Source organism: Chenopodium quinoa, unplaced genomic scaffold (genome assembly GCF_001683475.1).
Source record: "Chenopodium quinoa cultivar QQ74 unplaced genomic scaffold, ASM168347v1, whole genome shotgun sequence".
NCBI lineage: Eukaryota > Viridiplantae > Streptophyta > Magnoliopsida > Caryophyllales > Amaranthaceae > Chenopodium > Chenopodium quinoa.
The window spans coordinates 44,652-59,462 of NW_018742564.1; the positions used below are offsets into that span (position 1 = coordinate 44,652).

Here is a 14,811-nt window from a genome sequence, read left to right on the forward strand (position 1 = left end):
ATTGAAGTAATTCTGCCTTGTACACAGCAAAATTTTTGTCTTTTTTTATATAGCTCAATATGTCTCTTACAGTATAAGTTTTACATAAGGAGTAATCAATACAAGTATTTACAACATATGTGTATATATATATGATCTTTTATATTTTCCCTTCTATTTTTTCTAGAATTTTGGGGATTACAATATCAATTTCTATACAACTAATACAAGAAACGTGGGAAAAAAAAGGAGCACAAGACATGCCTCTGTAAGGAAATATGAAAAAATGAAAAAGGATTAGAGCTGAACATGGGCCGTGTCAGGCTAGGATGAGCGGACCGTGCTTTGACGATTGGCTCTAAATATATTGATGCTGATGAGAAACCAGCAAAAAGAAGGATGAATCAATTACTAGCAGCAGCATATTGGTTGAGAGAACAAAACCAAGATTTCCGGCCTTCGGAATGAGAAGATGATCGACGTAATCTCACTCTTCCGCACCTACCCAACTGGTTCCTTAAACTCTGGTTCACGGACCCTCCAATGATAGAAGGACTAGTCTCTGATCCTCCCATACAGAAACCAGAGTTGAGTTTCATTGATGGAAATCTTTGACAGCTCAAAGAACGGAATGAGGAACTTGAAGGGGAGACTCGGCTGGAGGTGGAAGAGACGGGAGGTGGCATGCAAAGAGGAATTGTCAGAGAGGCACGCTCGTTTTTCTCATATGAGCACCCACAAAAAGACAATGACAAGCTCGTCCTCCCAATCTCCTTGGGTATGGATCTTGTCCCGGGTAGTTTGACAAATGAGACAATGCCATGACGGCATAGAGGACATGGGATTGAGCCTGGAGGACCTTTGGCAACAGTCGAAGAGCAGTTCATGGTGCAAAGGTATAATGCACAACGAGCGCAAAACTCGTGACCACAACCTGTACAGAACATATATTACATTGACGTTCACAGGTTCTTTCCCAGGGACAAAACTAATGCATTGATTTATAAAATTTAGATATAAGCTTGTAATGCATGGATTGTCTACATTCACGATTGCTCTTAGAGACTTTCACCAAAGTGTCAAACAAAGTTGCGTCTAATATAGCTAAATTATCATATCACTAGTCTAGCTTTCTAAGATGTAAAAAGTTTAACTATCCAGTAATTCAAACACTTTGCTCTGACCAAATAATATGATAATTCATAAAATTCGTTGAACTTAAGCCAGGTTAAGATGAAGATGAAGGTAAAGGCTATTCTTTTTTTTATTTAAGATTGACTTTAGAACGGTAAAACGCCGGTCACAGATTCAAAGAGCTGTAAACTAATACTTAATAATGAAAAACAAATGGTAAAAAACTTTTGGAAACAACAAAGGCAATAAAACTTGATGCTATACCTTCGGAAGCTACAGTGCACCTCCCTTCAAGACAGACCACACAAGGATCTTGGCATGCTGGTAACAAGTCTGAATTTCGCCAACCACAGTCTCTGTGAACCACAAAGAGGAATGAGTTAGCCCTCAGATAAACTATCATTTAAGGAAGAGGAGAACAAGCTGTCCAAGTTCAGGGTTGATGTATCCAGCACTAGCCTGAAGTCATGGTCATGTATTTAGATCTGAAAAGTTGAAATACGTAGTAGTTAAAAGAGCTCTTATTTGGAATCTTTATGGATTTCAATGCAACTAGAATTGAAACTCTCTTGATTTACCCTTGGTTCCATTACCTTTTCAGTAGTTATAACATTATTACTCCGTATAAAATTTGTTTTCCTACTTCTGCTTCCATTCCCTTTATTATTGATGTTGCTTTTCACAGTTAATGCATACTAAGATCTAGTTTCAAATGTGTAAAAAGAGTTGGGGGGGTGGGGGATTAGGAATTTAGGATGGTTATGGTAAAAGTTAATTGGTTTCAAGTTGGTTAATAGCAACAGGAAGTGTGGTATCTAATAACTACCCTGTTAGCTCACTGTTATTTGAGGAACAGTCGATACATATTATCCCTCTGCAGCTCTGCTGGTTCAAATTACACAAAGCAAGTCACGCCAACAATTCAAACAGGCCAAAAACAGGAATGATTCATTAGAATACTCAAATACAGCATTAGCCTACATGAGGGATATGCATGTCATGTAAGGAGTAAGAAAGAGGCACTGTCATACTTATTAAAAGCATACATTGAGAATGTTCACTAATAAAGGAAGTGTTACAAATTCAACTTGCAAGATATTGAGATAATCTCTAACCAATGAAGGAAATATTCAAGTAGCCCACACATAGATAAAGAGTACTAAATTACTAACTCAACAATATCCTCTCCTTGAAATAATATTCAATGAATTCCCCCAGACCATATCTTCTGTTTATGTAATGAACAGCTGGTGCTGAAAAGTCCATTAGTGGTAACAAATGTAATTACTTCCTCATAACCGTTATATTATTGAAATTGACCAGCGGGTTTCACAAATATGACTCAGATATCCTTAGAAGCAAGTCACATTCTAGCCCCTTTATGCCCTAAACTTCTAACTTCTAAGCACCTGGAAGCAGCCATAATAGTCTAACTAAGCCCGAACTAGGACTAGGAGGATCAGGATAGGGGGTTTATATGCAGGTTGTTTCCAGCATAACCCTCTTGTACAAGGCAAGATCAAGATAATGTAAATACAAAGCTAACAGTAAAAAAATATGATCTTGTACCATACGGATTTTCTAGAATGCTGCTAAATCCGAAATAATTACCAAACCACAGACTTAAAAGATTAGAAATGCACCCCCAAGCCAAAATAGAGGTTTGCTTACCTTGCAATTTTGATAATGCTCATCAGAGGAAGAGACAAATAAGGTGAAGGAATAGATGGTAATAGGATGTCTTGAGGTGTTGAAAGAATTTCTAGAATTGAATCTCTATGCCATGAACGAGCAACCATCAATGGAATCCATCTAGAACATGCAGAAAAATGGAAGATTTTGCAAAAAAAATTAGTTATTGAGTAAACAAGATTGTGTGCAAAAACCGACCAACATTCAAAAGGTTTTCACAGTAAGCACAAGCATCATCTAACAAGTCAAGAAAGCGAGTTATTAAAAGTATTTAATATACGATATGTGATCTCTAAAATGTAGCTTCAAGATAGAGCTACCAAATTTATATATAAGGGCGTGCAATAAGCTGGAAATTGTGCCTCTCGAGAAAATTTTATACTTTAATTATTTTTCATAGTCACTGAAGTCAAACCATAAGACCATTTCGATACAAACCATAAGACCAACAGATAAAGACAACAGACAAAGATAAGAAGGAAACCTCATTTCATTAGCATTCTAAGACCTTGATTTAATGATACAGCATCGAAACAAAGAGTTGTTAAGATCAAGAGTACACACAGTTATTCAATCTAATGAAAGTGCTCATGGAGATGAAGCAATATAGGAGATTGTTCTCTCCCTTGGGATATAATGGCATCAAATCTACGGCCAAAACTACCCCATATGATGCATAGAAGCATTAACTAAAGGAAACATGGTTCATTGAGTATTATCCAAAAAGATGGGTGATCAGACAGCTATTAGTCCTTTTCAAGCAAATTCTAGATAACCAAACGACATTGATCACTTGCAAGAAAAATATTCAACGAAACAAATTTTTGCATTACAATCAAGCCATAATGACCCATAATGTATAGAGTAGATACCAAATAACTTTAGTGGCAGCAGGTAGTCACTAGTCAGTGACTCTGAAAGTCTGAAGTCACAACTTTCAGACGTTTGGCTTTCCATTCTGAAATATTCAAAACTTTGAGTGTCCTTGGTACAACCTTAGACTGTCAACCCCAGTACTTTTTTAAAAAAAAAAATAATATTTTTCTCCTTGTATCACAAGTATTAGCCACGTTAATCATCTTAGTAGAGTAATGTTACTAGCCTTGGAAGAGAGGGAGGGGGAAGTCAACCAAAACAAATTTTCATATATACAGATAGAAAATCGAGTTCTTCATAATATGCGTATAATTAGCTATTTTATGAAGAAAAAAGAGGTGGCTTTGAGGCACATTTAAGTAGTAAAAACACAAGACCAATGAGAACATCAATGGCAAAGAAGACACATACCCCTTTGCATTTTCAGCTGTCAGACTGGCACCTCTTGCAATCAAAAGCTGAAACAGAAAGTTTAATTCGGAAGATCAGTCAGATTCCAGTGGCCAAGATCAAAATAAAACTATACCTAGTACACAAACCCAAAGGGCCAAAGGTAAATGTGTCCTCTTAAAATTTCCAATTTTCTTGCAAAAAATTAATATCAAGCAATAAATAGTTGTTCATTTGGTATCTCTCTTTATCTCATTCGCTTCGAAGGCTTCAATTATTTTTCTCCTTCCCCTTCCCTCTCTCATATTTATCATCTTTCTCCGCTCTTTCTATTGATACAACCCGTGTGATGCACATGTCATAAATTAGAGAATGAAGGACCCTACTTGACAACACTGCTGATTTCCGCCACAAGCTGCATAATGTAGAGGAGTGCTTCCTGCACCTGCAAAATGAAAAGAGCCCAACTTGTTGAGAACATGACTACTATGAAAAACATATGCAGGTTAAACTCTGATGCTATGCATACACAATTAAGACATCAGATTGTACAATTAAGAACTAAATAACTTTTGTTATTTCATTTTACATAAGATCTGCAGGACTGACAGAAATTTTATATCGTTAAACTTTAGGGAACCTGTAACAGAATACATGTATTTATAGGTGGAAGGCCACACCTAAGGACTACTCTACATGTCTGTAAAGTATAAATATAGTTGTGGCACTTGAACAAAGAAACAAAGGCATGAGTTGATAGAATGAGAAAAGTCTTGATCATGTATCCCAGAATCCAAGGCTATTTTCTTCTCATGCTTTTACCTGTTTATTAATCAACATGATATATCCTTGTAATGGATTCAAGCTCACAAATTGTGATTTATCAAAGAAATAAGAAGAGTTAGAAAGAAAGATTGAGTCTTTGATTAAGATTAAGCCATAAGATTTTTTACAACGGTAGCTTTATGCTACCACTCTCCAAATAGTGACTTGTGGTCACAACTCTCATAATAGTGACTTGAGGTCACAACTCTCCTAGGAATCAACCACAATCTGCTTGCCTCCTCCTTCCTCATCTCTCTCTATTTATAATAAATCTGAAGACTATTAACATTATAATAATAGACTACCCATAATGTCACTCCTTAGGTCAGTTCATTTACACCTGCCTCACCCCAGCAATTACATCAATCTTAAGATCCAAATCAGCAAACAAATTGCAGACTTTGGCTTATGTAGCAAATTGCATAAATTCTTTAATGATAGTTGAAGAAAAAGACAGGAGTTCTGACAGCTTTACCTATGAGATCAATTGTAGTCCCATCTTCCACAGTTATTTCACTAACAGAAGCTCCAAGATCCAAAAGTAGATGGACAGTTTCAAAATGCCCATTCAATGCAGCCATATGAAGTGCTGTGATCCCTCCATCCGCAGGTTTGTTGATTACTTGGCGAAGGGCACTGGTCCAGGAAAGCAGAACACAGAAATCAATAAAGCATATTCATGTTTGGAAAAGTAACAAGAAGATGAAGGCACTATTGAGCCATAATACCTTGCATTAAACTCTGAGCTTCCATATTCATTTTTAGATTTCTTTTGTAATAGATTCCAAGTGACAGGAATGCTAGGGATATAATCAGCAAGAAGGAGCCTAATACACCGAGTATGCCCATTCAAAGCAGCTAGATGAAGAGCAGTACCCCCATTAAGATAGTCTGCTCTGTGAATCTACATCTCAAATAACTACAGAGTATTAATTAACTTGCATATATACACACACTCCTAAAAGTAGTTAATTCTGTTTTAGTTCTCAAAACCTAAAGCAGAAGAGGAGTGAACATACATTGGCTTTGAAAAGAACCAGAGTCTGTACAACCTCCCAGTGACCATGCTGACATGCTTGCATCAGAGCAGTCTGTACATCAAATCGTATTTTCTATTCAGCACAGAAGATTGAATAGCTAATCTAACATGACTAACTATGCATTGTAAAAACTATATACTGCCATTTATAATCAACCCATACTAATGGTAATATGGAAGAGCTTAAAATAGGGCAAACTAATCAAGCTTTAACATGATAAGAAGAATGATAGCCAGGATTATTTTCCGACAAAACTAGCCTGTAGAATGCACAAGCAAGTTGAAATGATATTCCGTACAATCTACTGGCTACTGAAAATTACAACTGATTAAAGACTATGACAATAATCATAGATAATGCAATTACCTGGCCACGATAATTCCTAAGATTGATATCAACACCGGTCTCGAGCAGAAGAGTAACAATCTAAGCATCAAATCAACCACAGTCTCAAATACTGAAACACTTGCAAATTTAAAAAGCACACAAGAATTTTACAAACCCTGAGAGGCATTCATTTACCTCATGGTGGCCCTGAGCTGCAGAGTAATGCAAGGGGGAGTTCCTAACACCAAAAGTCGAGTACCTCACAAGACGAGGATTGTACTCCAATAACGCCTTGGCTTCCTGTAAATCGCCATCTCTAGCAGCCGAAACCAGGCGTTCTCCTGAAGCAGAGCAGCCTAAAGAGTTCCCAACTATGCTTAAGAACTTCATTGCCTAAAGAAGGGGAGGATCATAAACTAAATTACTCCCCAAACCACCAATTCCTCCTCCTTCACCTTAGGCAGCTAAGAAGAACTAGTATTATTCTTATTTTTGTTCTCCATCATTGAAATATCCCAGAATCCCAGATTTGGATAACATAAACAAAGTAAGTAATTTTGCCACCTTAATTTCTACAAGCAACTAACAACTCACCAACGAACTGTTTTTTTTTCTTTACATCAAAGTATGAGATTGTTTGGTGTAACGACCAAAAATTACTGCTGATCTCTCTTCAATATGAATCCCTATAATACAAAATGTATAGATGCATCATAATTCACAACCAAAAATAACAGGCAACTCAAAATTCTTACCCAAATGCAGACGATTTCTTTGACAATCAAACAAACCAAATCATAAAATAAAATAACCCATTAAACAAATACGAAGTATAACATATGGTTTCATTTCATGAAATAAAAGACTACATACCCATTTCAGAATTCTCCTTCAAATCATCAGAATTGAGTAATACCCACCAAAAGGATCAAAATCTTAGAACCCTAATATTCATTCTCCTTCAAATTATGCAATACACACCAAAATTCTTCTTGTAGGGATCAAATTTTTAGAACCTTAATACCCAACAACCCAATCATCATAATTCACCCAATTTCCAACCAGAAATAATCACCTCAACTGTCACCTCAAACACCCACAAAAAAATTGTAAATTGATGAATATACTATATACCCAATTCTTTAAGAAAAAGAAGAACAGAACAAATTTTGCAAAATGGGTTATTGTTTAGATGTTTTCTTGAAGAAAGAGCCCGGAAAAAAGGGGGGGAAATTCAACACTCAACAAAGATAGGACGTCCACCTCAAATGCAATGGAAAGGTGTAATTGTCCATAAAAAAAAAAATAAAAAAAGAAACACTAAACAAAATTGAAGCAAAATGATGCCTTTTGTCTACTAATTATTAAAACAAAACATTCACACGATTAATCAAATCAATTATTATTATTATGCAAAAGGGGCAAAACATGTTAAATAAATTTGGACAAGAAAAAAGGAATGTTCATAGAAAATTGAAGAGAGAATGAACAACGATGTGGGATTTTTTTTTACTGAAATACAAGTAATAATCAATCCAACAAACGCCTGCACCGAAAAGCGTGTGTTGATGATTGGATTTTTAGGATCTGTAAAAATAAAAAAAGAAATTCCCTAAATTTCATACATTGTGTTTTAGTCAACGTTGGTAGTTTGGATGTTGCTTTCTTCTTCGTGTCCTTAAGCTTACTTTGAGCAATTGGATAACGTAAACAGCTTTTAGTGTAAAAATAGAAAATTAGACTGAGTTATAGGCGGGATTTGATATTGTACTTACCACATTAAAACATTTAACGAGACTTAATATGATGAGAGGTCTAAACAAATTATTTGAAGAGTAAGCTATTATAACAAAATTATTAATACTCCGTATATAAGTATCACATTAGAGTCAATCGATTATTTTAGATGATATTTTTTAAGGATTAGGACCTATAAATGGACAACCATCACTAATTCACTATATTAATTAAAACTGTAAGAAAATGCTATTTATATACAATAATTCTTTTTATAAACAATCATCTTTTGGAGCTTTTAACATAGCTATCCTATACAATAAATGGTTTAAATAACGCAATTGTTTGACAAATATGTGAGATTTAAACTTAAATTAGTGTGTGGTCAGGGCGATTCCCTGGGTTGTTACTTTGAACACTTATAATTGAATAGATAGGATCATTCTTTATTATAGATTTATTCATTATTGTTTATTGATAATAGTTTTTCATTAAACCTTTAAATAAATTATTTATGGAACAACTATTGACTAATTATATAAACATGTCCTTCGTATATAATTTATAATACAATGAAAATAAAGATATAATTATTATCAAAATAACTAAATAACTAAATTAGTTTATAACAATAGTTAATTTTTCTTGTATGCATTACCTCATCGATGAGCATTATTAGCAAATAATATAATCAATCAAAAATTGCAGTCATTAAATGTTTAGATCTCCGATCCAATCATATATATATTTATGAGTCGAGTATAAAAGTGTGATTAGTTAATAAATGAGATGGTAAGACTTCTAATGCATATTTTGATAATTGTGAGTTCAAATCTCATAATAGACATTTTTCATTAGAATATGCTTATAATTAAAAAATGACATGACCAGCTTTACTTTAAATCCATGTTAAATTTGTTTGGTCTTGTGCGTCACTATTAATACTTGTAACTCACAAAAATTCCTACTTGCAGTATATGTTAATGAATAATTAAGTGAATTATCTTATAAGGTACTTCCAGTATGTAGTTTGTTAAAAATGGTAAGAGTTACTAGAAAGTATAATCTAGATACTAATGTTTAACTTTTAAAAAAGTCGGTTTTTATCGAGAGGTGCAAAAGGATATCATATCAAGAAAAAAACACACACACACAAAAGTACAATTTTTTTTTTTCTTTTTTTTTTCCCCTTTTATTGGCTACAAGATAAATTGGATTATTTTTTGCACATCTCAAAACTCGGTTATTGCTATATTTTGATTACTTGACTGCCAGTAAAGGCAGTAATATTTTGGATATACAAGGGATGTTTGATTGAAAAATTATTATTACCTGAATTTTTATGTATCAATAATAACATAATATTGAAACAAATATCATGAATGACACGTATCAATTTCTGGTGTTGTTTTTTCCCTCCAAAACTCCCCCTCCTCTTTTGGCAAAGAATATTTTATTTTTAAAATATTTGTATAATATAACTATAATAATGTTATTCCAAATCTTATGTATTATCTTTACATAAAATGTATTTCTTTTTATTTCGTGTTCTTAATTCTTCCATACACATTTACCTAAAATATTATTCCAACTCTTTTTAAATTATAGAAAAAGTGAACCATTGGTTCAGATATAAGATACAATCATTACTGTTTGGACATCTTTTAGACGGAGTATTATTGAATTTTGCCCAAAAAGTAATAATAAATTTGATTCATATAATTGATATTAAAGAAATTACTTTAAAACATCACTTTATTTTATTTTTTTTAAATATTTCTAATATTTTGTTTCTTAGACTAATGGAGTATTGGATATGACTATGAAATAAATGTTGTGTTCGACAACTATATCATATGTCTAATTCTAGGAAAATATCAATCAATTTTTTGTTACATAATTAAATAATTAATATCTTAGTAAATACAAAAAAAATTATTCTCTTTTGCTGAAATATTTGATTGATATAATAAATTTATTACATTCGACTTTATATATAAGTTGCATAGTAAAAGATATGTCGGATGTAGTGAAAAGTGACATCTTTTTGTGTATCTTTTTTTTTCGATAAATAGCTATCATCTACAAATAAACTTTTAAGGAAATAAACAAACAATAATTATAGGATAGCTTCAAACACAATTTTATATAATAATAAAGAGCGACGATATCATGTAGAGCATCAATTCATAAACAGAAAATGTACTATTAATAATATAGGTTAGTGTTGCCTAATTGTGGATTATTATTGCCTTTAATGGTCCGAGTAGTATTTATTTCTATTGAAATTATTTTATTGGATATCAAGGTAATATATAATTTGTAGTTTATATATGTACATGTATGTTGTGCTAATAGTTTTACTGTACATTTTATTCTGTTGTTGATTAATATTTCATGTTTATTAAAGGGCATTTATAAATAAGTTTTTAGTCATATAGTCTTTTAAAGAGTGCAAGTTGAAATGTATTACATTGAGTAGTTGGAGACTATTAAAATTGCGACTATCAAAACTCAATATTACAAAAATTAGATTTTTTTTTTTGAAGGAACAAAAATTAGCATGTTAATTAATTGTACGTCATATATTGTTATTGTTAGAGAAGAGAGAAGAAATTGACATCTGTGATGGCTTGGGGTTACTCCGTATATTTCTTTTATTGCTAATTGGTTTTAGAATGAAACATATTAAAAAAGATACATGATTACTTTTGAAGAACTAACATACAACCATACAGGTAACTTTTACGACTTATAACTTATTTGCTTTGTCAAAGATACATCAAATGTATGCAATTATGCAAAGTATTGGACTCCTTGATAGGTAGCTTATTTTCATATGCTCTCAAATTTTAAAACGAACTCATAACTATTTCTATCAATGTCGCGCTTACAATATTTAAATAGTATATAGACTATATACTACGTACATTTTTGAGCATGAAGTACATTTCACCATAAAAACAATTACAAAGAAATCGTTCCAAATTTTTTTAACCTCGTCGTTTATAATTAAAAAAAACTACACCGTATGTTTCTTTTCTTTTGTAAAATGAAGTACTTCCTTTTTTTTCTTTTTAATTATAACATTTGGCCTTTTACAATATCCATACATTTGTCTTTGACCATTTATCGTGATTTTTTTCTAGGAAATAATAAAGTCACGTAGGATTATTACTACACTAAATTAGTCTTGTGCGATGCATGATTTGAACAAATAAGTTTTCTAAATTTGTTTATATTTTCATACCAAAATTAAAAACAAAAAAAATTCCCAAAAGAAATAATACATCAAATATTAAAAAAAAAATAAAAAGATAGAGCTCATAGAAAAATTGAATTATAAAAGGGGTATCTAAGAAAAAAAGTTAAATTATTATTGTTAGAGAGAATAGACTTTTTTTCAGAAATTGATTTTAATAATAGGAAATTTTATATTTTACCACCCACAAAAAAAAAACCACTTTTTAAAATTACCACACAAAAAAAAATTATTTTAAATTACCACCCATAAAAGACATGAAAATTAGATTTTATCACCAAAACCGTTAAATCTAAAGTTTTTTAAAAAAATCTTCGATTTTCGTGCCAAAAACATATTCTTTAGAGCTTTTTGGGGTCATCTTTGTCGTAAGGGTCCGATTTGATATCAAAATTGAAAAATATTAACAAAAATGCCTCATTTTACATGTGCCACGCAAACCGAGGTATCTTTTAGCACGCAAAATTTAGTTAAGTCCCCCCTTATAGATAGGAGTGATTATCAAAGCTCTGCTTTAGTATCATTTGCGAGTATTTGGGTTTTACGGAGTACAATTTACATGCAAGATGACAATTATTGTGGCCCAATAATTGGGTATTCAACTTAGCCGAAAGTTAGTTAAATTGTGTTTACCAGATTATTGGGCCAATCTGCGTAACTCCACTGGGTATCAAACCTGGGATGTTGGGCCTTAAAGCAGCATAACTTTATATAGACCAGGTTTATCAACTATTCAAAATTGGAGGTTTTTTTTTTATTTTTTTTTATTTTTTTTTTGGTAATCAAACTATCATTATAAATTATATATTTTTAATTAATAAATTATGTTTTGGCTAAAACTAACATAGTAATATGACGTATTTCATTAATAAGAAATGTAAGAGGGAGTATAGTCTTAAGGTTTTATAATCTCTTCGTCTTGAAGTAAAACTATATAACTCGATGTCTGATATTGAAAAGTGTTGAGTCTACACTTATCATGATTTCAGATGGATGAAATAATAATTATTAAAACGGTAAATGTAAAGTTTATGTTCAATCAACTCCAAGATCAGAAGTGAAAAGCATACACAATTAGCTAGATTTTCATTTTTTAAAAAAAAATTGACAATAGAAAGCTTCCCAATTATTCCATAAAAGTCACATTTCCCATTATTGTCTATAATTCTACATAGACACATCATTTTCGCACAAACAAGACAAGTCCCAAACAAATCATATGGACAATTGGAAATATGGTAATTACATTAACTAACATCGAGCTATCTCCCAACTCCCCATTTATTAGACAAACAATGAAACAAATTAAATAATTTGTCCTCCCTCCGTCCCTTTAACTTTGGCCATTCTGGTCAAATTTTAGTCCAAAAATGTTCATCCCATTTGCATTGAGATACCCTCCAATTCGTAACAATATTTGTGCAAATTTAGTTTTTCCATGTAAATTTTGTTTTTCCATGTACTTTTATTAATTTCTCACTCTATTTTTTTGCAAACCCCATGTGAATTTACCTTTTCCATGTACTTTTACTATTTCTTATTTAAGTTTTTAATTCCCGTGAAAATTGCCCATTAGGATTGAACTTAAAGGGACGGAAGGAGTAGTTATTATAGAAAGTACTTTTGAAGCTTAAGGACCATCTATCCATTTTTTGATGATAGCTCATATCCTTGCCTTTTAAGAAGTTTAAGTAAACTCTTTTTTTTTTTTTTTTTTTTTTTTTTTTTTTTTTTTTTTTTTATTCAGAAGAGGTACATAGACCAAAGCAAGAAAATAAAAAAACAAGCTACTAACTATCGAAAGCAAAGAACAAAGTACCTACGGATGGACAAAGCGTGGTAAAGCCACACCCCTAATATCCTCCTCTAAAATACGACTAAAATCTACCGGTACATCATTATTAATAAACACAAGTTGAGAGTCTTGAATAACTCCACGATTGGCCAACCAATCCGCCGCTTGATTTCCTTCGCGATACACATGAGCTACCTTCACTTCCCATCTTGGAACACTGAACATTTTTTGGCTATAAATAATGTCATGAACGTTCTCCCCTCGCGGCACCTCTCGCTTCTGTAGTGCTTGCACACAAGCTAAGTTGTCAAGCTGCACCTCCAATTTTTCAATTTGGAGGTTCTGTGCTATCTCTAGCCCCCTAGTCAAGGCCATCACCTCTGCTCGAAAGGCAGTGCAATACCCAAAATTACTCGAGAAAGCTGACACCATATTACCTCTATAATCTCTAATTATAGCACCGCCTCCAGCTGGTCCAGGGCACCCTTTCACCACGCCATCGCAATTAAGTGCATACCATTCATATTTTGGTGTATTCCATCTAACATTCACTTGCACTCTTTGCGTTTTGCTGCTATGCTCCTCGTCCAGATTGCTTCTCAGAGCTCTTCTTGCTTCATCATAACGCACATCCTGGAGAAAGGCTGCAAAATCAATTGGAAGTTCGTCTCTCCTATTGAATACAAAACAATTGCGCCATCTCCAAATCCACCATAAGGTAATTCCAATATAAATTACCTAACTCTACGCATCATCTTGATCCGGATGCTTCATATTCTTCACTATCCATTCCTTGATGTTGCCCTTACAAAATTGATGAAAGATAAAGGTCGGGAGTGTTTTTCTCCATATCACTTTCACAGCTGGACAATCATGAAGGATGTGCAAATTTGATTCCTCACCTTGCTCCACAAATGTAGCATTTAGGGTCATCTGCAAGTTTGCGTTTAAATCAATTCAAATTCCCCAATAGCCGGTCATGACAAGCTAGCCATAAAAAGGCTCGGATTCTCTGTTGAACTGGAGCTTTCCACACTACATGCCAACATTCATCCTCTATTACCTCTGTTTGATGCCGCATGATTTGAAAAACAGATCTGATTGTAAATCGCCATCTTTCTAGTAAACTAAGGCTCCCACGCTTGAATCTAAACGCAGCTCATGGTTTTGAATTATCTTCAAGGTATCTTTCCCAAGGAAGGGTGCAAAAAATTCCAACGCCAACCTATGTTCTCTTTTCACAGTTCCCCCACAATGGCTCCAGCTAATTCATCTGGTAACAGTTGGATTACCAGATTTGATAAAGGCTGGTTGGTGCACCAACGATGATCCCAAAACAAAGTTCGAGTGCCATCTCCAATTGCAACTCTAGTTCCAGCCCCAATTACTTTTGCATTCTCTGTTATGCCACTCCATACATTCGACATCCCTACCTTCGGCTCAAACATATCCACATCGCAACGACCTTTGCAATACTTAGCTCTCAACACCCTTGCCCATAGTGCATTAGGTTCAGCCAACACGCCATCCAAGTTTTGTAAGGAATGTCGCGTTTGCTTTCTTAGCCGAAAGAATTCATATGCCTCCTTGATCCATCGGTTTTTGAAGCATCTCCATCCCACGAAAGTAAATGAACCTTTTTCTGATCATCGCTGCCTCTCCAAATGAGTTGCCTCATTTTCTTGTCAATTTGATCACAAATACCTCGTGGTATCTTTGTAGTTTGCATAGAATACATTGCCATAGCCGATAAG

The 14,811-nt window shown here is 33.4% G+C and overlaps 1 protein-coding gene across 2 annotated transcripts; it reads right to left on the reverse strand.

Moving 5' to 3' along the window:
• Nucleotides 1–7,917, reverse strand: LOC110720609 (E3 ubiquitin-protein ligase XBAT32-like). Of its 2 annotated transcripts, XM_021899651.1 has the most exons (12): nucleotides 7,137–7,917; nucleotides 6,858–6,949; nucleotides 6,459–6,656; nucleotides 6,303–6,362; nucleotides 5,916–5,987; nucleotides 5,625–5,800; nucleotides 5,372–5,532; nucleotides 4,458–4,516; nucleotides 4,093–4,139; nucleotides 2,785–2,925; nucleotides 1,378–1,469; nucleotides 1–913 (listed from the first exon to the last, which is right to left on the reverse strand). In XM_021899651.1, exons 3-12 carry the CDS (start codon nucleotides 6,651–6,653, stop codon nucleotides 384–386), a joined length of 1,533 nt encoding a protein of 510 aa, XP_021755343.1. In that variant the 5' UTR covers nucleotides 6,654–6,656; nucleotides 6,858–6,949; nucleotides 7,137–7,917; the 3' UTR covers nucleotides 1–383. The 2 variants fall into 2 exon arrangements, with proteins under 2 accessions (XP_021755343.1, XP_021755342.1); XM_021899650.1 differs by having other exon boundaries at nucleotides 6,459–6,949.
• Nucleotides 7,918–14,811: the final 6,894 nt, after the last annotated feature.